This window comes from Eublepharis macularius, chromosome 1 (assembly GCF_028583425.1).
Source record: "Eublepharis macularius isolate TG4126 chromosome 1, MPM_Emac_v1.0, whole genome shotgun sequence".
NCBI classification, from domain to species: domain Eukaryota; kingdom Metazoa; phylum Chordata; class Lepidosauria; order Squamata; family Eublepharidae; genus Eublepharis; species Eublepharis macularius.
In genome coordinates, this window is record NC_072790.1 from 239025558 (window position 1) to 239047192 (window position 21635).

The following is a 21635-nucleotide window of genomic DNA, read 5'->3' on the forward strand; positions in this document are numbered from 1 at the left end:
GGAATGAAAACCAATAAACATCTCTGACCCGATTCTTCTGGGCCATAATTTTGATCAGTCAAAGGTTCTTATTCAGTTAGACAAATTGGTTCTGGACTAATGCCCTTATCTTTGCAAATACAGTGAGGGGAGCTTAGGCTCTTTCGGTTGGGGAGGGGGACTTAAAAAGTTAAGCCCGAGGCAGTGGGGGAGGAAAGGTTATGAAGGTGCATTGGGGGGGGGGAGAGGCCATGGCCCCGGGCACAAGGGGCTGCAAGGGGAAATGGGCAGAATCTCTTTTAAGACTCACCGTTAATTCTTGTCTGGCTGTGGATGAGTTGGAGAGAGATTAATTTCCCCCCTCCCCCACTCATTTGTACTCCGCCTCTTTCCCCAGTAGTGACTCCAAGCAGCTTCTGCTCTTTTCCTCTCCTCCGCTTTATCCTCGCGACAACCTTGTAATGTAGGTTAGGCTGCCATCGATTCAGTGGCCCCAGGTCCTCCAGCGAGCGTCCATGGCAGAGTGAGGATTCGAACTGGGGCCCTCCCAGATCCTAGTCTGACACTCGAACCGCTGCACCGTGCTGTTGCAGGCGTTGGGCAGAAATAGAAGTGCGAGGCAGGGCCGTGAAGGGCTTTGAAGGAGCAGAGAAGCAGCTGGCATTGGATAGCAACACAGTGTAGAGATGAAGGCTTGCTGTCTCGGTCTGTTGCAGCCCAAAGCACCAAGAACGCTGCAGCAGCAGAAAAGAGCAAAAGTCCAGTAGCATCTATAAGACTTAACAAAAATGGTGGTAGGGTAGGAGCTTTCGTGTGTCACAGCTCACTTCTTCAGAATGCTGTGGCACACTGAAGTCTTCCTTGTGGATCCAGAGGAGTTAGCCGTGTTAGTCTGTAGTTGCAAAATACTAAAGAGTCCAGGAGCACCTTTACAACTAACCAACTTTGTTGTAACGTAAGCTTTCAAGAACCACAGCTCTCTTCGTCAGACGCATCTGATGAAGAGAGCTGTGGTTCTCAAAAACTTACGCTACAGTAAAGCTGGTTTAGTCTTAAAGGTGCTACTGGGCTCTTTACTGTTTTCCTTGTGGCAGAAGCCTGGGCGAGTGAGAGGGCATCAACTCCGCCCTCCCCTTCCTAAAGATTTGGCTTAGAATTAACGTGTTGATTCTTTAGACAGCCGCAAGACTGGGCCTCAGGGTTTTGTTGCAGGGTTGGGGAGAGGTACAGTTTTGGAGGGGCGTTTGCTTTCCCCCCCCAGAGGTGAGGTTTCCAGCCCTGCCACCCTTTCCTCCCAAGGCTGCCCCTCGCTGAGAAATGGAAGCCGGGCAACTGCAATAAAGAGTCTGAGCAGGCAGCGCTGATCAATATATAACCATAACGGTCTGGCTAATGGACGCAGAGGATGGGAGCGTGGGGGCAGATTTCAATCAGCTCATCTCTCTTTTCTCCTTTACTGTATTTCCTCTTCCTGCTATGCGTCCTTGGTTCTCTCCAGGTTTTTTTATTGTCATTGTTCTGGCATTCCTCTTCCTATCATTTCTCACCCATCCAATTTATATATTTTGTGTGGCACCTTCTCTTTTTTTAAAACCCAGCCTAATCCGGAAAACTCTAATTATTAACAGTGCTGGTTTATGGATTTTGAGGACTTCCCTTGGGCCAAGCACATTTTATTGGGCTCCCTGGGAAGATGTGGGGCTTGCAAACAGAATACTCTCTGGGCCAAACCCCTGCCTTCCTTGTTAGGAGGGGCTTAACCCCCCCCCCCAATCATTTTTTCCTAACCAACAAGATCTTCACCAAACCTGTGTGTTTTAGCAGCTAACTGGATAATCTGTTCTGGACTGGAGCTGTCACCTCAAGTCTCAGAAGCCTGAATTCCTTAAATAACAACTTCCTTACGTTTTCCCTTTTAGCACCCCACCATCCGTACAGTTGGGAGAAATTTTTCTTCTACAAGATCCCACCGCTGAACCATCTAGATCAGTATTACGTATTGGGGTGCAGGCAAAGACCTGGGCCGTTTCCAGACGGCTTACCTGCAGCCGCTCCATGCCGCAACGTCGCGGATCGTGCCGGGGAAAACGCGAAATATCGCGTTTTCTCGCGTGAGTTTTGCGCGATGTCGCGCAAAACTCGCGCGAGAAAACGCGATATTTCGCGTTTTCCCCGGCACGATCCGCGACGTTGCGGCATGGAGCGGCTGCAGGTAAGCCGTCTGGAAACGGCCCAGTTGTTTTCCAGCGCCTGCTCTCTGGGATCTTTTATTTAAATCTTTGCCTAATCTGAAGTCGTTGTGGGTGAGGAGAAACTGGCAGAACTTGGTAGTGGGGTCAGCTGTGGTGTTGTCCGTTTTGCTGTTCCTAATGGCTTGTAGTCCAACCTGGTGGGGGTGTTGGTGTATAGAGACTCAGCATCTGTGGTGGCCCAAACAGCATTACCTGGAAGACGGCATTTTTCTCTGGAAGTCTGTGGTGTCTTGCATATAAATGGGAACATTGATGATGTGGGGTTTGAGAATGGAGTCCATGTTCCCAGACACCCCAATACTGACGGCCCCTGTGCCCATGCTGAGTTGCCAGGCATGTGTATTTTGGACAGAAGATAGAATGTGTCTGGTCAACGTTCCTGTGGTGCAGCCATAAAGATTTGTTCCTGTATGAAAAGGATCTAGGGGTCTTAGTAGATCATACGTCGAACACGAATCGGCAGTATGACGCTGTAGCTAAAAACGCAAATGTGATTTTTGGCTGTATCAACAGAAGTATAGTGTCCAGATCACATTCTATACTTTACTCTGGTCTGGTTAGACCTCATTTGGAGATCTGTGTACTCTTTGGGGCACCACGGTTTAAGAAGGGCTGATTCCGCACTCGTTGGATAATGCACTTTCAATGCACTTTATCAATCGTTTGAGTTGGATTTTTTGTTCCGCACACAAAAAAATCCATTCCAAATGATCTATAAAGAGGATTGGAAGTGCATTATCCAACATGTGCGGAATCACTCAAGGATGTTGACAAGCTAGAAAATGTCTAAAGGAGGGCAACGAAGATGGCGAGGGGTCTGGAGACCAAGTCCTAAGAGGAAAGGTCAAAAGAGCTGGGTATGTTTAGCCTGGAGAGGAGGCGACTGAGAGGTGATACGATAGCCCTCTTCAAGTTTTTGAAGAGCTGTCACATAAGAGGATGGAGCAGAGTTATTTTCTGTTGCTCCAGCGGGTTGGACCAGAAACAACGGGTTAAAATGAAAGCAAAAGCGTTCTCGGCTAAACGTTAGGAAGAACTTCCTGACAGTGAGAGCGGTCCCTCAGTGGAACAGGCTTCCTCGGGAGGTGTTGGGCTGTGTCTCCTTCCTTGGAGGTATTTAAGAAGCAGCTAGACGGTCACTTGACAGCTCTGACGATTCTCTGACTTAATACGAATGTGCACAGATCAAGAGAGGGAGGGCATGAAAGGGGCGAGCTGGTGCTTCGCTCTCGTGGCTCTTTGTTACAAGCCCTGAGTAATGCCATTGGGGTCTGGAAGGGATTTTCCTTCAGGTCAGATCGGCCAGGGATCCTGGAGGGTGTTTGCCTTCCTCCGGGCATAGAGCAGAGGTCACTGAGGAAGGCGAGGAGGGTGCTGTGGATTTCCTGCGTTGTGCACAGGGCTGGACTAGATGACAGCCGGGATCCCTTCCGGCTCTATTCCTTTAGAATCCTGCTTAGTTCTCTTTGGTATACTTGAGCGGGGTCGGAGCTTAATCGTTTATAGCCAGTAGTGTTGGAGAGTTGTCTTTCAGCCTCTCGGATGCAGTCAGATTTGTCCGTCATGACGACTGCTCCTCCTCTGCCACTGGACAGGAGTGCATCTACTGGCTTTAACCCTGGCGCTGCCTCTGACCTTGGAAGCCCTGTGCCCGGCGAGAATGGTCGTGGGCCCTCTGAGTTTGCTTCGTTACCCTCGGGAGACAGCGTTATAGTAAATCTTAAGCTTTTGTGTAGCAGTGTCTGAGCATAAGGAGCACTCCCTGCGCCTTCTCATCCTCAGCCTTACAACGACTTTGCGAGGCAGGCGAGCGTGATTTAACCACACATTGCAAACGGCTGAGGCTTTCCTCTCGACACCCAGGGAGTTTACTGCAGAGGCGAGATTCAGACCGGGAACGTTCTGATTTACGGCTCGTAGCACGCGCCTGCACAGAATCGTTCCAGTCCAAACTCAGCGGCTGAAAAGTAAGAAGTGGGGGAGATGAAGTATACCCCGAATAATTCGAGTACTTCCACACCACTCAGAAATCTGAAATTTGGTACACGCACAGTGCAAGAGTCGTCGGCCAATGGGATGTTGCCGCATTCGGTGCTCAAAACTTGGGGCACGCCGTGACACGCTGAGAGGGGCCAGTATCCTAGCCGAGCTGGCCGTGGGAATGGAATGTCGGACCGTGGGAATTCCGCTCCCTCTTCACCCACCAGTCCAGGCTCTGATGTGGGGGGGGGAGGGCTCTTGTTTGCAGAACGCGAGCTATTTGCTCGTTTTATTGCAAAGCGAAAGCTCATCGGGGTTGGATGTGGGCAGACTTGTTCAGAACGTAGCGTTCAGCCTTTGAACGGGCTGGGGGTGGGCGGGATGGTGGGGCTGGGGGAGAAGAAGGAACACTCGGCCCTGTCACTCTACCGTCGAAAAGGAGCAACGCTGCGATGCAGCTGGCATTGAAATAAAAAGCCCTGCTGCAGAAGGAAGCTTGAGAATTTGTACTCTGTATCTGGTGACATTGGAGCATGCATTTGTGGAATTGCATTTCTCCTGGTGCATGCTGTGTGCAAACCCCACAATATACCTAAAATCGGTGCAGGGGAGATGCGTGCGCTTGCAAACTGCACAACTGCAGGACGCTCCAATTCTGTGGGTGAACTCAACTGGCCCTTGTATGTGACGTCTGCAGCCCGCAAACACCAGGAGGGGTTGCACGGGTTTATCAGTTGCTGCCAACTCAGTAGAGCCTCCAAGTTTAGAGGCAGTGTATCTCAAATTACCAAGGGGGCATAGCAAGATGAGACCATTGCCTTAAATGCTTCATAACAGCTTCAAGTATGTCAGAAGAGGGCTGGGCAGAGTTTCTTTGCTTACCCCAAACCAGTCGCACACTGATTCCCAATTGTTGAACTCTTCCTTCCCTTTTTACCTTTGCCAAGGAAGCTCCTCCTAGCTCTTGGAAGTGGGTCTATTAGATCCGGAAATCATCTTCCCCTTTTCAGACCAGCCACCTTCTTCCCCAACCTTGCCTTCTGCTTAACCGCTCTTCTCTCTCCCTTCCGGCAGCCCTGCGGCCGCTCGCTCAACTCCATCCTCGGCAAGAGCAACCTGAAGTTTGCCGCCATGCCTATCACGCTCACCATCTCCACCAGCAGCCTCAATCTCATGGCGTCCGACTGCAAGCAGGTGAGGAGAGGCCCTGTTCCCCCCACCTGGGGATTTGAGCCAGGTTTAAATGTGAGGTCGAAGACTTAACTGTGCAGTTTTGCATGGGGCCTGGTGTCTTGTTTAAACCAAGCTGTTACCCGTGCAGAGTACGTCGGCGTGCTCGGTTCGTGTGCTAGAGATCCAGAGCTCAGCTGGGTGTTGCATGTTAGCCTTTTTGCTGTTCAGGCAAAACAGCTTCCCCAAAGGGATCTTTTAAACCATAGGCAGCAAAACGATACTTCCAGGAAAAAGAACTGGTCATGAAGCAATATGTAAATTTTATGATATTTTATTGATGCATAGGCTTAACAAGAGTTCCTGTCCTACATTCTTATGAAAGAGCTTCCGTTGTTGTTGTTGTTGTTGTTGTTGTTGTTGTTGTTGTTGTTGTTGTTGTTGTTGTTGTTTTATTTATAGTCTGCCCTCCCCGCGAATGGGCTCAGGGCAGATTACAACATACAGATGAAAAATACATTGATTGAACAGTAACATCAAATAATCATAAAAATCAGATTCAGTGGCACAAAAACAAGCTCTACACCAAGTTCCCAGGACGGGATTCCCTTCACCCTTCCCTTCAGTCCTTAATTCACCAATTTTCCCATTACAGAAAGAAATTTTAATTAACCATATGACAATTAAACTATATGAATATGCATCAGTGGCAAAATTAAAATCTTATATACACAATAGACCAGGGGTGGGCAAATTGCGGCCCGCGGGCCACATGCGGCCTGCTACAGAGTTTTTTGTGGCCCGCCAAGACAGTCAGAAAAATCCGCCTTGAACCGAGATTTGCAGCTATAGATGATATGAAATTAGCACAATAAATAAATTGAATAAAACTACCACTATTTTATTTAATTTATATTTATTGATTTTTATGATACAATTTATACCTTTTCTGAAATGCAAAGTTAACTAATGAATGCAATCATTTTAAAAGGTGCGGCCCTCCGCTAACCTCCGCTCCCACAAAGTGGCCCCCGAGTCAAAACAATTGCCCACCGCTGCAATAGACCAATCCTAGAATTTCAGAAAAAATGGAAAGTTTTCGTTGATTATGTAGCTGAAAATTTTTAAAAATTACGAATAATTATCAGCATAATGGATTAGCTATTAAATTTGTAATTTAATATAATATATTCTAATATAAGGAAGGAAGGAAATGGAGGGAAGAAATGTTTTGTCGTTTATATATTCTGCTATCTATAGTTTATCTTTGATTCATATAATTCTGTACTTTTTTTTCTTTTTTTAATATCATTTTTGATCACTGTGTTTTTCAAATAAAATATATTATAAACAAAAAAAGAAAAGTTTTAAGAATGCATCAAGCATATCTTAGTTACTAATCCTATGCAATATATAGTTATAATGCCATGATATTACCAGTCACAAAGAGAGGGAGGGAGGGAAGAGAGTGCGACCTTGCAAGAAAATAGCCTAGTCAACGGGTCAGCCCCGCTGAAGAATCCTCAAGTCAGCAAGTTCCTGCGTTTCTCAAGAGGCGTTGGAGAATTTGTGCAAGGAGGGGAGGGAAATGAAAGAGCTCTAGAACTTCTTTTCCCCTTTGCACTGCAGTGCACGCACCTCCCGTGAGCAGACCCTCCTATTTGTTTTATTCTAAATCGTAGGTCCACCACTATGGCCTTAGAATTAGGAGACCAATCATAAAATCCCAAATTTCCCTACGTCAGAGCCACATGATCATGTCATCATTTTCAATTTCTCACCAACTTGCTGTTTGGGGGTTCTTCAAGGGACATGTTAACACTTGGCATAAATTCTTTATGCAGGTATTCCACTTTTCTTGGGAAACACAAACGTCCCTTGAGCCTTCAAAAGTCCCGTTCTTTACACCAGGTCAAATCAGAGAGTTTGGACCTCAGGCCAGGTCACAGAAATAGCTGATTCGGGACTGATTCTGAATCCTGAGCTAGCATTTGATCAAAAAATGGCTTCTGACCAGAACCATTTTAAAAGCCTAAAGAATATGCAAGCTGTCCTTAGTATTCGCCATCCCCAAAGAGTATTCTCTTAGGGGCTCTTAGACTCACCAATCCATGAAACAGAAATTGGCAAAGACCATAACTATAGAAAGGATCAGGGGTCATTTCGAGGGGGAACACGCAGGAACGCAGTTCCGGCAGTTCCCCAAAGAGGTCACATGGCAGGTGGCCCCGCCCACCTGACTCTCGGCCATTTTGGGCCCGTTTCAGCCCAGATCGGGCCTCTGACGGGTGGTGGATCACTCTCCCACTCAGCAGCGGCCCGATCCTGACCATTTGGGGCCCCTTTTCGGCCATTTTCAGCCCTTTTTTGCCATTTCGGCCCTGAATGGCCAGGATTGGGTCCAAAACAGCCAGGATAGGTGATGTCAGAGGGTGTGGGATATGCAGATCAGTTATGCTAATGACACATTCGGTGATGGCAAGGGGCATGGCATATGCTAATGAGTTATGCTAATGAGTTCCTCCAGCTCTTTTTCTACGAAATGACCCCTGGAAAGGATGGCTGGAAAATATGACGGCACAGAAGGGAGAACGTGTTCTCTTTTACAATTTCAGATTCCATTTAAAAACCATGTTGACCACTTGACACTATTTATCTGACTCTCCGAAGCCTCGGGCTTCGGGCGTCAGAAGGAGAAATCCCTGTTAATTCTGTTGTTCATTTCTGTAACTCTTAGCCTAATCTCAGTTCACCAATATTTCACCACATAAAACCTTACAGAATAGGATTTTATTACTTTAAAAATAGAATTTAACGTAAATGGCAGCCCTCCCTGCCTTCTTAAGCTTAAGGTTTTTTTCTGGTTTGCTCACCTTCTCCCCTTCCAAACACATTTTGGAAGAAGACATATTCGAATGATTAAAAAGGAAAACGAAGTGTTTTCGTTACCCAAAGAAACTCCCTATTCCTGGTTTGGTTCTGAATCAGTATTTCAGCTCAGTGCTACTTTGGGGCACTTTAACACTGCTCGGAGTAAATATTCTGCCTGTGCTAGTCAAACAATCCCCGATCGATTGACTTTTGGCAACCAGATGCAGTGCTGTTTCTTCGAGCCGTGTGTCATTTTGCTTTCCTTTGGGCCTAGCAAGGCCTGGTCATTCTAACAGCCTGCTGTTCAGGCCCCAAAAGCAGGAAAACGAGCCGAGGAATTGAGCCAAAAAGTCTGCGCTAAGGAATGCTTTGACAATTTGAATTTAGCTATACTTCAGCCTATACTTTGTGGTCTAACAATGCTAGCTAAACTCCCACAGCTGTTTTCCGTGTGTAGCTGCTCAAATGCGAACCTTCTTATGTTTGGCGTACCCCCAGTTAACTTTTACTGGCCCTCCTCTCTAGTTGTGTGTGTGTGTTTGTATGCTCTTATTGTATTGTTAAATATTCACATACACATTTTAAATCAGAAAAAGATTGAGACTTCAAAGAGCAGCTGTGAGGGAGCTAGAGAAGATCCTTAAAGATAAAGATGTCTCTCTGGGAACCAAAATTAAGATCATCCAAACAATGGTATTCCCTGTCAAATCAAGCCTGAATTCTCCCTAGAAGCTAAAATGATAAAAGGCTATCGTACTTTGGTCACATCATGAGAAGACACGATTCTCTGGAAAAGTCTATAATGCTAGGAAAAGTGGAAGGCAGAGGCTGGATGAATACTTGTCAGAGATGCTTTAGGCTGATCCTGCACTGGGCAGGGGGTTGGACTAGATGGCCCCTTCCAACTCTTTGATTCAGTAGGAAAAGAGGAAGACCTAAAATGAGATGGACATTTTGGAGATCTTTCATTCATAGGGTCACCAGAGGTCAGAGACAACTTGACAGCACATCACACACACATTTTAAATCAAGATGGGTAGCCATGTTTATCTGTCTGTAGCAGTAGAAAAGAGCAAGAGTACAGTAGCACCTATAAGACTAACAAAATTTGTCATAGGGTATGAGCTTTTGTGAGCCACAGCTCATGAAATCTGAAGAAGTGAGCTGTGACTCACAAAAGCTCATACCATACAACAGATTTTGTTAGTCTTATAGGTACTACTGGACTCTTGCATATTAAATGTTGTTTTAAATGTTTTAATGCCTAACGTTCGCTGCCTTGGGGACAACATTTAGCTAGAAAGGTGGCACATAAATGTTTTTTAAAAATCAAGACTGCTTCAGAATTGTGGCTGGCAGTCTCTCAGAGCATGAGCCAAACCATGAGTGCAGCAGAATGGAGGGGGGAGGGGCTCCTTGCCACCATCTAAGGTACTTCCAGTGCTCAGATTGAGCAAGGGGCAAGGTTCCAGCCGGGAAAATATCCTTGCATACAAAGCATGGGCTGTACTTACATGTGTGTGCAAGTGTATATGTAAAGAAGGTTTAGATGGGTGCCTGGATTTCCCACGTCCAAAATGATGGGGAGCTTTTTAGTTTAGAAAAAAGGCGACTAAAGTGGCAGGGCAGAGGGAAACATGAGAGATTTCTGAAACTTTATACAGTGCAATCCCCCCACCCCGCTTTCATCCATAATACAAGAGCTTGGAGGCTCCCTGTGGAATCAATAGACAGTGGATTCAGGGTACACCAAAGGAAGTACTTCTTCAAATAACGCGTCGTTATCTTATGGAACTCACTGCCACAAGATGTTGTGGCAGCTGCTAGTTCAGATGGCTTTAAAAAGGGGACAAGAAGGATTCATGGAGGCAGCTTGGTCTGTCTGTGGTCATCTGCCTGGGTGGTTAAGTTCGGAGGAGAGATCACCTCTAAATACCAGTTTCTGGGGATAACCCGCTTTCCACTGGCTTTTGTTCACAAATCCACAGCCGATGCGCTAGCCAGTGTCCCAGGCAGTGAAGAATTAGCTGCAGAGTACGCCTCTCCAGGTACCCTTTCAGCACAGGTGGCAGTACCCAAGAGTAGTAGTTCTGGTGTCTCCAAGGTCTCTTTCGTATCCCGGAGGGTTTTTTTAGACACCTGGACGTCTCTGCTTTTCACTTGGCGAGGTGGGGCTTTGATGCTCACCTTCATGGCAAGTTTCAGCATGAGGACAGGGGAGGGGTTGTTTCCCGTCCTCGCCGCCGCCCCTGCATCTAAATCGTCTCCCTTCTCTCCCGCCGCTAGATCATTGCCAACCATCACATGCAGTCGATTTCTTTCGCATCCGGAGGGGATCCGGTGAGTGTGGAGGAAGGCTTGAACGCAACTGTCTTTTGAGCTGGGCTCGTACGTGTTCTGCGGCAGCTTCCCCAGCATCTCTGATCCTGAGTCTAAGTTGCAGCAGCAGCAGCCTTTATTGGCATTACATCCATATTAAGATGCCGAGTCCTAAAAATCAAGCACCTGCCCCCTCGATATGCTTCCAAAGCGTGCAGAAAAGCCTGCGGAGATCTTAGAGGGAGTTGTATAAGATTTCCACCACCGGTGGGCCCCTCGCTCTTCCCCAGGACTAGCAGAACCTTGTGCGAAGTAGGAGAAAATGAATACATCTCCAGGTAGGGTTGCCAACCTCCAGGTTGAGAGATCTCCTGGAGTTACAACTGATGAAGAAACCACACTGACGAGTTCCCCCGGAGGAAACGGCTGCTCTTGAGGGTGGACTATCCTACTGAGGTCCCTCTCCTCCCCAAATCCCACCCTCCTGTGGCTGCACCCCCGAATCTCCAGGTTGGCAACCCTGTCTGCACCCCTTAAGCATCCTGCCCAATTTCGTTTAACTGGCTGCAGAATGTACAGGTCTCGAGGCTGCACCTGTGACTCAGCCCGGGCTGGTGGATTCCAGGGCTTCCCTCTCTGTCCCCCTTCCCACCCCAGGCAGAATCCATTGCCCTTTTTCCTGGCTGGAAAAGGGGAGCTGCAGGACTCGCTTGCCCACTTACAGCTGGGTCCCACCATCCCCTACGCCAAGAGCCTTCCCCTGACACGAGACCAAGGAGCCTCTTGCGCCCCGGGAAAGTGGCACCACTGGTGGAACGAATCTGCGGCCTCTAAGCCTTCCTCCGGCACTCAACAGCACTCTCCATCTTTGCAGGACACAGCTGAGTATGTCGCCTACGTTGCCAAAGACCCCGTCAATCACAGAGGTAAGATCTCCGCACCCCTCGGGAGATGCTGCCAGTCAGTTCAGCCTTTCCCGTGGCTCTAGGCATGCTGTGCCTTGCGTTGGCTGAACCAGACAATACCTCTGAAGCGTGTGGTCCCAACTCCTGACACACTCATTTGCCCCAATAGCAGAGAAAAGGGGATGCAGAGGAACACTCCATCCCTTCCAAGCCCGCTGATTCTCTCCTGCAAATCCTCCTCCCCAGGGCTGGTTTTCCTCATTCAGGCTTGCCTCTTGTTTCGGAACCCAGCTGGGGAAATAAAATTTAAAATTTGGGGCAGCGGGGATCACAGGGTACAAACGTCTGGCTTGGCATAAGAAGCTGGGAGCAGGTTTAGACCCGGCAGCAGGGGGTCGAGGGACTCCAGCATCTGGCCCAGTTTTCCTGGACCCTCCTTTTGCTCCAGTGCCTTGCAATATCTGGTCTGTCTCTCCCTGCAGCCTGCCATATCCTGGAGTGCCCCGAGGGGCTGGCCCAAGACGTCATCAGCACCATCGGGCAGGCGTTCGAATTGCGCTTCAAGCAGTACCTCAAGAACCCTCCCAAGCTCGTCACCCCCCACGACAGGTAAGGCCACAAGGCTGAGGCAACCCGTCCTCACGAGAGCGAAGAGAAGCCTAACTTCTATTAGGGGTTGGCTGCAATTCTCAGAATCCAAATACCTTCCACCCGGAACCGATCCCAGCACTTTCTCCTCGTCCCCCTCCATGTCTCTGGCTTTTATGTCATTCCCCGCATCACAGTCTTCACCTATTGATTGATAATCAATTTATATACCACCCTTCAGGACGACTTAACAACCACTCAGAGTGGTTTACAAAGTATGTTATCATTATCCCCACAACAATCACCCTGTGAGGTGGGTGGGGCTGAGAGAGCTCTGAGAGAGCTGTGACTGACCCCGGGTCACCCAGCTGGCTTCAAGCAGAGGAGTGGGGAATCGAACCTGGCTCTCCAGATTAGAGTCCTGCCGCTCTTAACCACTGCACCAAACTGGCTCTCTAAAGAACATGAGAAGAGCCTTCTCTCGCCCACCATCCCGTCTCACACTCATTTATTACTTTATTACATTTATAACTCGCTCTCCTCACAAGCAGGCTCAGAGCGAGTAACATCAATCAATAAAAATCACGTTAAATACGTAAATCACATTAAAACACATTAAAACATAGAAATCAGTGCAGGAAGGCCAACAGACCGGGCCCAGAGGCCGAGGCCTCCCCCTCATGCCGCTTCCTAGCACTGGGATTCAGAGGTTGGCTGCCTCTGCATAGTCACCGTGGCTAGTGGCAGCACAACGTGCTGTACGTGGATCTCCATTGTCCGCTTCAACTTCACAACAGCCCTGTGAGGTAGGTGAGGCAGAGGGGAGAGTAACCGGCCCCAAGGCCCGCCCAGTAAATTTCAATGGCAGAGTGGGTATTTGAACCTGTGTCGTCCAGATTCTCGTGTGACCACGCTGGCTGTCATCCGGCTCCTTGGTTTGAGTGGTGGAGAGAGTCCTCAAATCATAGCTGACTTATGGTCACCCCTGGTGGAGTTTACATGGCAAGAGCCTCTGCAACCCTGATTTTCGTTGGAAGTCTCCCATCCAGTCACTAACCAAGGCCGACCCTGCTTAGCTGCTGAAATCGGACGAGATCAGGCTCTCCTGGGCTATCCAGGACAAGTACACCATCCATATAAGACACTGATTAAGCCGCCTTTCCGCCTTTAAGGAGCTCAAGGCGGCTTACAACGTAGAAGAGAAACAAATATAAAATTACATTCAAAACACAGCTTTAAAACTACCCATACATTAAAAGGTGGCTAAACAGAAGCCCTGTTAAATTTAAAAGGTCTTCAGCTGCCTCCTGAAGCTCGAGAGCCACGGGGCCAGGTGTATTTCCCTGGGGAGATCATTCCGTAATCATGGGCTTTTGCTAGCATCTATGTGGTGCAGCAAACACCGCGGGGCAGCAGCGCATGAAGTCCTTGCCGCAGAACTCTCTTCCTTCCCCACCCCAAACACCTCTCTCTCTCTCTCTCTCTCTCTCTCTCTCTCTCTCTCTCTCTCTCTCTCTCTCTCTCTCTCTCTCTCTCTCTTGTGTTCCCTCCACTTCCTAGGATGGCTGGTTTCGACGGCTCCGCCTGGGACGAGGAAGAGGACCCGCCACCCGACCACCAGTACTACAACGACTTCCCCGGAAAGGAGCCGCCCCTGGGTGGCGTGGTCGACATGCGCTTACGGGACGGAGCCACGGCAGCCCAGACGCCCAACCATCTTGGCGCCACCCTGGTAAGCAGAAGGAAACGCATGCTGCCTGACTCCGCGTTGGCACGGGTGTCCTGCTGCCCCCCGGCGTGTCGGGGCATTCGGTTGTGAGCCACAAATGGCATTACGCCTCTGGATTTCCAAGGACATTTGTTTAAAAAACCAAGCCAAAGGCTGGTCATCTAGGACCCTGTTTCCCCGAGAGACTTCTGGGAAATCCACACCCCTGCATATGCTGGAGAGGGCCGATGGCCCTTCATCCCTCACATTGACATCCGTAGCCCAGAAGTCTGTCAAGCAGATTCCAGCTCTTCTCACTAAACAGAACCCTCCAGTTTCAGAGGTCGAACACCCAAAGATGCCTTGGTCCATCGAGGTCATTCTCCTGCAGTCCTGGAGTGGGGCAGTCCTGACTCCTGGGTAGCTCCTCCTCCTCTTACACAGGGTCAGCCGAACTTGCGATCCTAGGGGAAGAGGCTCCCCTTGCTCTTCAGTTTTTTCCGGCCCTGCTCAGCAGGGTCCATCAAGTTCAATCGTGTCTCCTCTGAGCAGCTCTCCAGGGTCTCAGGCTGAGGTCTTTCACATCACCTGCCACTTGATCTTTCCTACCAGAGATGCCGGGGATTGAGCTTGGGACCTTCTCCGTGCCGAGCAGATGCTCTGCCACTGAGCCACAGCTCCCCCCCCCCCGAGTTCTGTTGCACCATAACTAACAGCTGTTGATAGACCTCTCCATTGTGAAGTTTGCCTAATCTTTTTTCCCCTAAAAACGCCTTGTGGCAGAGAGTTCCATAAGCTAATTAAGTGTGGCGTTCCATTGGGACCTTTAATCCCTGCAGCCAGCAACTCCCCTCGCCCCCAGCCCTTAGCAACTTTGATTACCTACCAGTGCCTTATATCCTGCCTCTCTTTTCCCGTAGCCGGTGGGTCAAACGGCTGGTGGGGACTACGACTCCAGGAAACCGCCACCCGCTGCTCAAGGTAACCTTTCTGGTTTCTTCATTACTTTGAAAAGCACCCACTCCAAAGAAAAAAGGGGTGGTGCAATATTGCTTATTCTCCACTGCTGGATGGGGAACTCCCCAACTTTGGGAAGGGGATGTAACCGAGCAGCCAGCCAGAGTGCTAAATAGCCCTGTGCTGCAGGCTTCTGTTGCAAAGAGGGGTCTGCCTGCTTCGTATAGGGCTAGGTATGTTGCAAGTGCCTACTTTGGAATACCGCAAGAGAGACTCATCTTCGTTTTTGGAAAATGAGAGTCGAGCTTTCACAGAATCATAGAGTTGGAAGGGGCCATACAGACCTTCTAGTCCAACCCCCTGCCCAGTGCAGGATCAGCCTAAAGCACCTCTGACAAGTATTCATCCAGCCTCTTCTTGAAAACTGCCAGTGACGGGGAGCTCACCACCTCCCTAGGCAGCTGATTCCACCTTGGAACTACTCTGACTGTAAAAAAGTTTTTCCTAATATCCAGCCGGTACCTTTGTGCATGTAATTTAAGCCCGTTGCTTCGGGTCCTACCCTCTGCTGCCAACTGGAACAGCTCCTTGCCCTCCTCCAAATGACAGCCTTTCAAATACTTAAAGAGAGCAATCATGTCCCCCCTCAACCTCCTCTTCTCCAAACTAAACATTCCCAAGGCCCTCAGCCTTTCCTCGTAGGGCTCAGTCTCCAGACCCCTGATCATCCTCGTCGCTCTCCTCTGCACCCTCTCGATTTTGTCCACATCCTTTTTGTAGTGAGGCCTCCAGAACTGCACACAATACTCCAGGTGCGGCCTGACCAAGGCAGTATATAGAGGGGCTGTGACTAGGGACTATTTCTTCAACAGTTGCTTTTTGCAGTCCTGTTTGCAAATTGGCATCATGTGTTTTTTATAGAATTATTTTACAGGCACTTTGTTTTAAATGTTGTTTTAAGATTGAGATGTTTTGGGGGTTCGCTGCCTTGGGGGCCCTGTTTGGGAGGAAATGCTGCGGAGAAATAATTTAAATAAAATAACTAAATAATAAAGCCTGCTTTGGAGGAGGTTTGCTAGTTGGGATGTAACGGTGAACTATGCCTCGCAAACCAAAAAATGATGAATGAGCTTGCTACATGCGAGAAATTGGAGGGATGAGAAGGGAGCAGGAGAAAGCGAGCCCAGGGCCCTTTCCAGGCCTGTACATGCCATGCCAGACAATGATTTCACAGTCTGAGAGCCTCGCTACAAGTGACATCTTACACGCGAACGGCACTTGATCATTTTTGCAAGTCTTTCTGGGAATTGAAGTCCCTCTCCCCCACCCCTTTTCCTTCTGTTTCTTCCCCTCTCTGTTAGAATGGCTGCCTGAAGAGACGGAGAAAGCCTACGGAAACAGCAGCTTTTGCAAATCGTCTTGCTGGGGGGTGGGGGATGCTCTGGAGAAAGCTGACACGTCGGTGAAGTCCCAGTGTCCTTCCCCTCTCTGTTAGAATCGCTGCCTTAAAAGTCAGAGAAAGCCTGCTTTTGCAGATCGCTCCTCCAGTCGCAAGCCTGCTCTCAGTGATCTTTGGGGGTGGGCAGCTGCAACTTTGCTAATCGTCTTGCTGGGGGAGATGCTCTGGAGAAAGCTGAGAAAGTCGCAGCTGCCCACCCCCAAAGATCATTGAGAGCAGGCTTGTGACTGGAGGAGCGATCTGCAAAAGCAGGCTTTCTCCGTCTCTTCAGGCAGGCATTCTAACAGAGAGGGGAAGGAACAGAAAGAAAAGGGGTGGGGGAGAGGGACTTCAATTCCCAGAAAGACTTGCGAAAATGATCAAGTGCCATTCGTGTGTAAGATGTCACTTGTAGCAAGGCTCTGAATCAGTCCTATATGTGTGTTCATGAGGGCCTGATTCTGAGCCATTGAGTAGCAGCTGCTTCATGCAGGCACTTGGCATTAACTCTTCAGCAAGTATGTTTGCCATGCTATCAGCCCTACGTGACTCTGGCCGGGGCTGTGCGTACTCTCAGCTTGAAAAACGAAGTTGGCGCTCATCGTGCGAATCAAGTCAGTCCTACAAAAAACAAAATCCCACAAGATATATCTAATTCTGAACTTGGTCCCAGAGTGCAAATGGGCCAAACAAAGGAGGAAGTGCCTGGGCTGAATGGGAAAGAAGCCTGTGACCCGCTTTGACGGCTCCATGGCCCACTTTCAGGTTCGGGCGCACAGGCTGGGAACGCTGCTCTAACACGTATCGAGTGCCAACGAGCAACTTGCTTCTTTTTTAAAAAGCAGGGGGGGGGAGCAGTTTCTCCGGAAGCTGAATGTTGTCTTCCCAGTGCTGTGTGTTGTGCCATTTCCAGTTCTGTAGTGCCAGCTGCATACACACAGCCCTGCCTTCAGCCAGGGGGGACCAGGAATCCCAGACCGGAAGGGAATTACTGCTTTAGGCACTGGATCTCTGCTGTCACTCTCCACGTATCTTTTCTGTCACACCAGAACAGCCTTGCTGGATCAGACCCAGGGCCTCGCAGGAGCTAGCCTGATGCCTCCAAGAAGGCCACATTCACAGTGTGAAGTCCCCTGCTGCACATCCGCCATCTTTGGGTAGACTGCCTCTAGCTGTGGAGGCTCTAATTAGCTACCTGTTGTCTCCTGAGCCTTCCAAACTCAAGCACAAAGGATGAGCTCATTCCTAGAAGGCTGCTGCCTGCTTCTCTTCCGGCGTTCCTGAATAAAATTCCTCTCCTCCCCCCCTTACAGGAAGGGACAGATACCCGGCTGCCACCACCGGCCCATCTGGGCGCACAGACCTGTTTGACGACCCCTCCTATGTCAATGTGCAGAATCTGGAAAAGGCACGGCAAGCCGGTCCGACGGCCAACGGCAGCGTCCAGAGAGATCTCTTTGACATGAGTGAGTGGCATGTGTGTGGGGTCCTATGTACTGGCCTTTTAGCAATAACAACAACATTCGATTTATATACCGCCCTTCAGGACAACTTAATGCCCACTCAGAGCAGTTTACAAAGTGTGTTATTATTATCTCCACAACCACCACCACCCTGGGGACTTTTGTGGACGTGACGTAGCTAGCAGACGTGACTGGCTCATTTCTTTTATTGACTTGGAAAGCGAACAATCCACATTTCAAAGGGACTGAGATTATATATAAGCTACCCAAAAATATATATAAGCTACCTAAAATAAATCATAAGCTGAAAATAGCAGCCGCCAGCAAAACCCAGTTGAATCAAAAAGGTGCGTTCACTACAGAGAGAATGGGTTATACGAATTCCATGACGCGCAAGCATCTTTGGGGTGGTGTTGCGGCATACCTCTGCTGACCTCGGCAAACAACGTGAGGGGAGTCACAATTTAAAACACAACCACCCCTTGTGTGGACATAAGAATCCAGGAATTAATTATTTCAGTAATACAGTTTACCTAGTTAGCTGAAATAGCCACAAGTTATTTATTATTATTTATTTAAGGCATTCTGCCCAACCAGGGCAGCTAACAGAACAGCATAATAAAATACATTATAAAGCCAAATAAAAACAGTTAAAATACGCCATTACAGCTTGAATGTAGTCTTATCCTCCATGGAGCTCCAGGCACAAGGGGTACTCCCCCGTCCATTTTCTCCCCACAACAACCCTATGAGGTAGGCTAAGGTAAGAAAGAATAATTGACTCAGAGTGACCCAGGGAGGTTCATGGTTGTGTGGAAATTTGAACTCCCTGGCCCTGATCTGACCCTAGCCTACGACATCACACAAGCTTTCAAACATGCAGGACCCCCGATTTAGCTCCGCACGCATCTGATGCCCAAACAGCATCGCTTGGCTTTGGGAGAGCAGTCCTGTAGAGACACGCAGCTGACACAGATCTCAAACACCAGGGAGGTCCAGATTAGGAAAATCACCCAGAAACCTCCCCTCCTGCATCCTTTCCCCAGAGCCATTCGAGGATGCCTTGCGCGTGCCTCCCCCAGTTCCACCGGCCCAGCTAGTGGCTTCCATGGAAGAGCAGCTGCGCTGGGAGCCCTGGTACCACGGCCGGATGAGCCGCAAAGAGGCCGAGAAGTTGCTGCAGGCCAACGGGGACTTCCTCGTGCGGGAGAGCACCACCACGCCGGGCCAGTACGTGCTGACCGGGCTGCAAGGGGGACAGCCCAAGCATCTGCTCCTCGTCGACCCGGAAGGAGTGGTGAGTCTTTCGGGCCGGGGCGGAAGCAAAATGCGAACTTGACCCGCAAAATATACACGCACCCCCTAATCGACCCTGTAGAATTTTAGGAGCTTCCCGGCATTGTGGGGAAGAGGGCAGGGGGTACAGTTTCAGCATCTCAGTGGCCACTGCTGTTTTCGTAGAAGGGGGGGCCTTCTTTCAGAATGGGGACAGTCCCGTTCCAGCGCTTCCAGAATCCCACCCTGTCCTAGTTCAGCCTGCAAATTAAGATAAACAGGAGGCATCGGATGCTGTCTGCACAAAACGGCTTGGGTCCAGGGCAGCTCCGTTTTTCCCAGCGTGCACATGGATGTTCCCTACGTAACAGGCGGATGATGGATACGTGGGAACACGCGTGAGACCCCAGCCCTCCCAAAGCACGTGGACATCTTCACCGCTGGACTGCAACCTGTCCAGGCTGGAATTTTGTTTTGAAACTGAAATCTGCAATCTGGCACCCTCGTTGATAATTTTTTGCCAAGTGCTTCCATCTTTCACCTTCCTTGTCTTTCTCCTGTTCTCAGAAGAACGCACAGAATGAACTAGAAAAGGAAAGGGGTGCTGCCCTCGGTGCGTCTTCCTCAGGCTGGGCTGTGACCCACTGAGAAGGCCCTGGCCTCGCACCTGTCTGCACTTGACATGTTTGCTACGGGCTGACACCAGTGTCTACGGAGCTCCCCTGGGAAAATTCCGCATTGTGGTTTCTGTAGTAGAGAACTCCAAAAAAACAGATCAGTGTTCTAACTTGTTAGAGAGAGAAACGAGTTCTGGGTCTCTAGTGTTGCTGTTTGTCCCCTTACAGGTCCGAACGAAGGACCACCGCTTCGAGAGTGTCAGCCACCTCATCAGCTACCACATGGACAATCGGTTGCCGATCATCTCGGCAGGCAGCGAACTCTGCCTGCAGCAGCCTGTGGAGCGGAGGTCGTGAGAAGCGAGGGGGTTGGGCGCATCGTCCCCCCTCCCCAATGTTGCCTTCTCCTTCTGACTGCTCCGCCCAGGCTGGCCCACCTTCTGTGGGGTCCTGTTTCTTGGCTGGCCGCACCGCGCGCACAGACTCACGTGCCACATCTTGTGAGGCTTTGTGGCATCCGTCTGGACTGACAGCAAGAGGGATGCCGTTTCTGCCAAAGCATCACCCTCTTTCCTGTTTGGTAGTGGAAATTCGAATGGTCACTTAACCCCCCCCCCCCCTTACTGCTCACAAAGCTCTTGATTTGTCACAAAAGAAGTCTGGGCGGTAAAATTGCTTAGCCTTCCCTCGGCTTCATAAAGCACCTAGTCTTTAGGGAGGTGCTCAGCTGTTTCACTTTCCTCCCTTCCCAGATTCCATGCTCACAACTTTCCGTCCCCCACCTCTGCCCGGTTCACCTTCGGCAGGCAGGGGGTCTGCTCCCGGTCCTTGAAGCGGCGGGGATGGGAGTTGCTGCATCTTTTGCAAGTAGCGCCCTGTTGAGTCCTCTTCCAGTGGATTCAGCCATGCCAAAGCCCCTCGCCATATCGTGGGGGTGGGGAGGTGCAGAGGCCCCTGAACCTCAAAGCACAAAAAGAGGGCAAGAGAGACAAACCCCACCTCCGTCCCCAATTGACATATTAACTCTGTGTGCCTTGACCCTTTTACAGGTCTGAGATTTTATGCAAAGCCCTGTGCTCTGGTGGCACAAACCTGGCCTGGTTTTTTTTGGGGGGGGGGGTTGTGAAAGGGGTGGGGGAGAAAAGCAGGCAGAAATAGCTGTTTCCTCTCCCCCCTATCAGCCACAGTCTCAGGCCTGCTGCTGCTCTTGACTCCTCATGGAAAGGCAGGCATTAGCTGCCTTCTGTGGGGGAGGGGCGGGGGGGCTTCCTCTGGGCTACGTCCCACACTACACTTTCTCTGCCCACTCCCCACCCTTCAAAAGAAGCACAGAGCCTCAGCAGCGCAGAGTCTCTTGGGAGAAGGGAACGCCTCCGTCGCAGAGGATCAAGCCCTTGTGTGAGGCTGTGAGTTCAGGTCGACAGGGTTTCCAGAGCACCTAAAGGGCCTTGGGGGGAGATGGGGGCGGCCTTGCACTGTTCAACTCGCCCCCCCTCCTCCTTCCCCCTCCCTTTCCTTCCCCAGGTCTGTACATACGTTTGATAACCTCATCTTGCATGTAGATTGTTATACTCCAGAAGCCAAAGTGTAGCCCCCCCCCTCGTATCCCATCACCCCTCCAGCACCTGTTATCACTGTGCCTGCCCCACCACACTGGAGGGGGGGGCTTCATTTTCACCTCACTCCCTTCCCCCAACTGCCCCCCCCCTCAACTACACACACTTTGTATCAGTTTGATTTATCTTGATTATACCAAAGGAACCCAATGGTTATTATTAAAGTTGGTATTTCTTTATCCTCTGGTGGTCCGAAGCATCTGTTGGGTGGGTGGGGGGAATTATGCTGGGATGGAGAATCCTTTTGGGGGTGAGACAATTCCCATCCTTTCAGCCCCTAATTGGGCAGGTAACCGTAGGCAAGACTTTCCGTGCGGGTCCTAAGCAGTTAGAACCCTTCTGAGGCCACTCATTCCATTATAGAAGAAGAGTATAACACTGCTTGGAATGGAGCAAGAGTCCAGTAGCACCTATAAGACTAACAAAATTTGTGGTAGGGTGTGAGCTTTCGTGAGCCACAGCTCACTTCTTCAGATACAGCTAGAATGTGAGTCCAT

At 49.7% G+C, this 21635-nt stretch overlaps 1 protein-coding gene across 6 annotated transcripts in view; it reads left to right on the forward strand.

The window, feature by feature from the left end:
• The window catches only part of SHC1 (SHC adaptor protein 1), a 54265-nt gene extending 32948 nt beyond the window's left edge, over window positions 1-21317 (forward strand). For all 6 annotated transcript variants that reach the window (XM_054994520.1, XM_054994532.1, XM_054994528.1 and 3 more), the window contains 9 exons: window positions 5286-5405; window positions 10539-10592; window positions 11446-11497; window positions 11959-12085; window positions 13625-13796; window positions 14693-14753; window positions 17481-17633; window positions 18677-18927; window positions 19751-21317. In XM_054994520.1, coding sequence (XP_054850495.1) covers window positions 5286-5405; window positions 10539-10592; window positions 11446-11497; window positions 11959-12085; window positions 13625-13796; window positions 14693-14753; window positions 17481-17633; window positions 18677-18927; window positions 19751-19879 — 1119 coding nt within the window. In that variant the 3' untranslated portion in view covers window positions 19880-21317. The remainder of the gene's footprint in view (window positions 1-5285; window positions 5406-10538; window positions 10593-11445; window positions 11498-11958; window positions 12086-13624; window positions 13797-14692; window positions 14754-17480; window positions 17634-18676; window positions 18928-19750) is intronic.
• The last annotated feature ends 318 nt before the right edge of the window (window positions 21318-21635 follow it).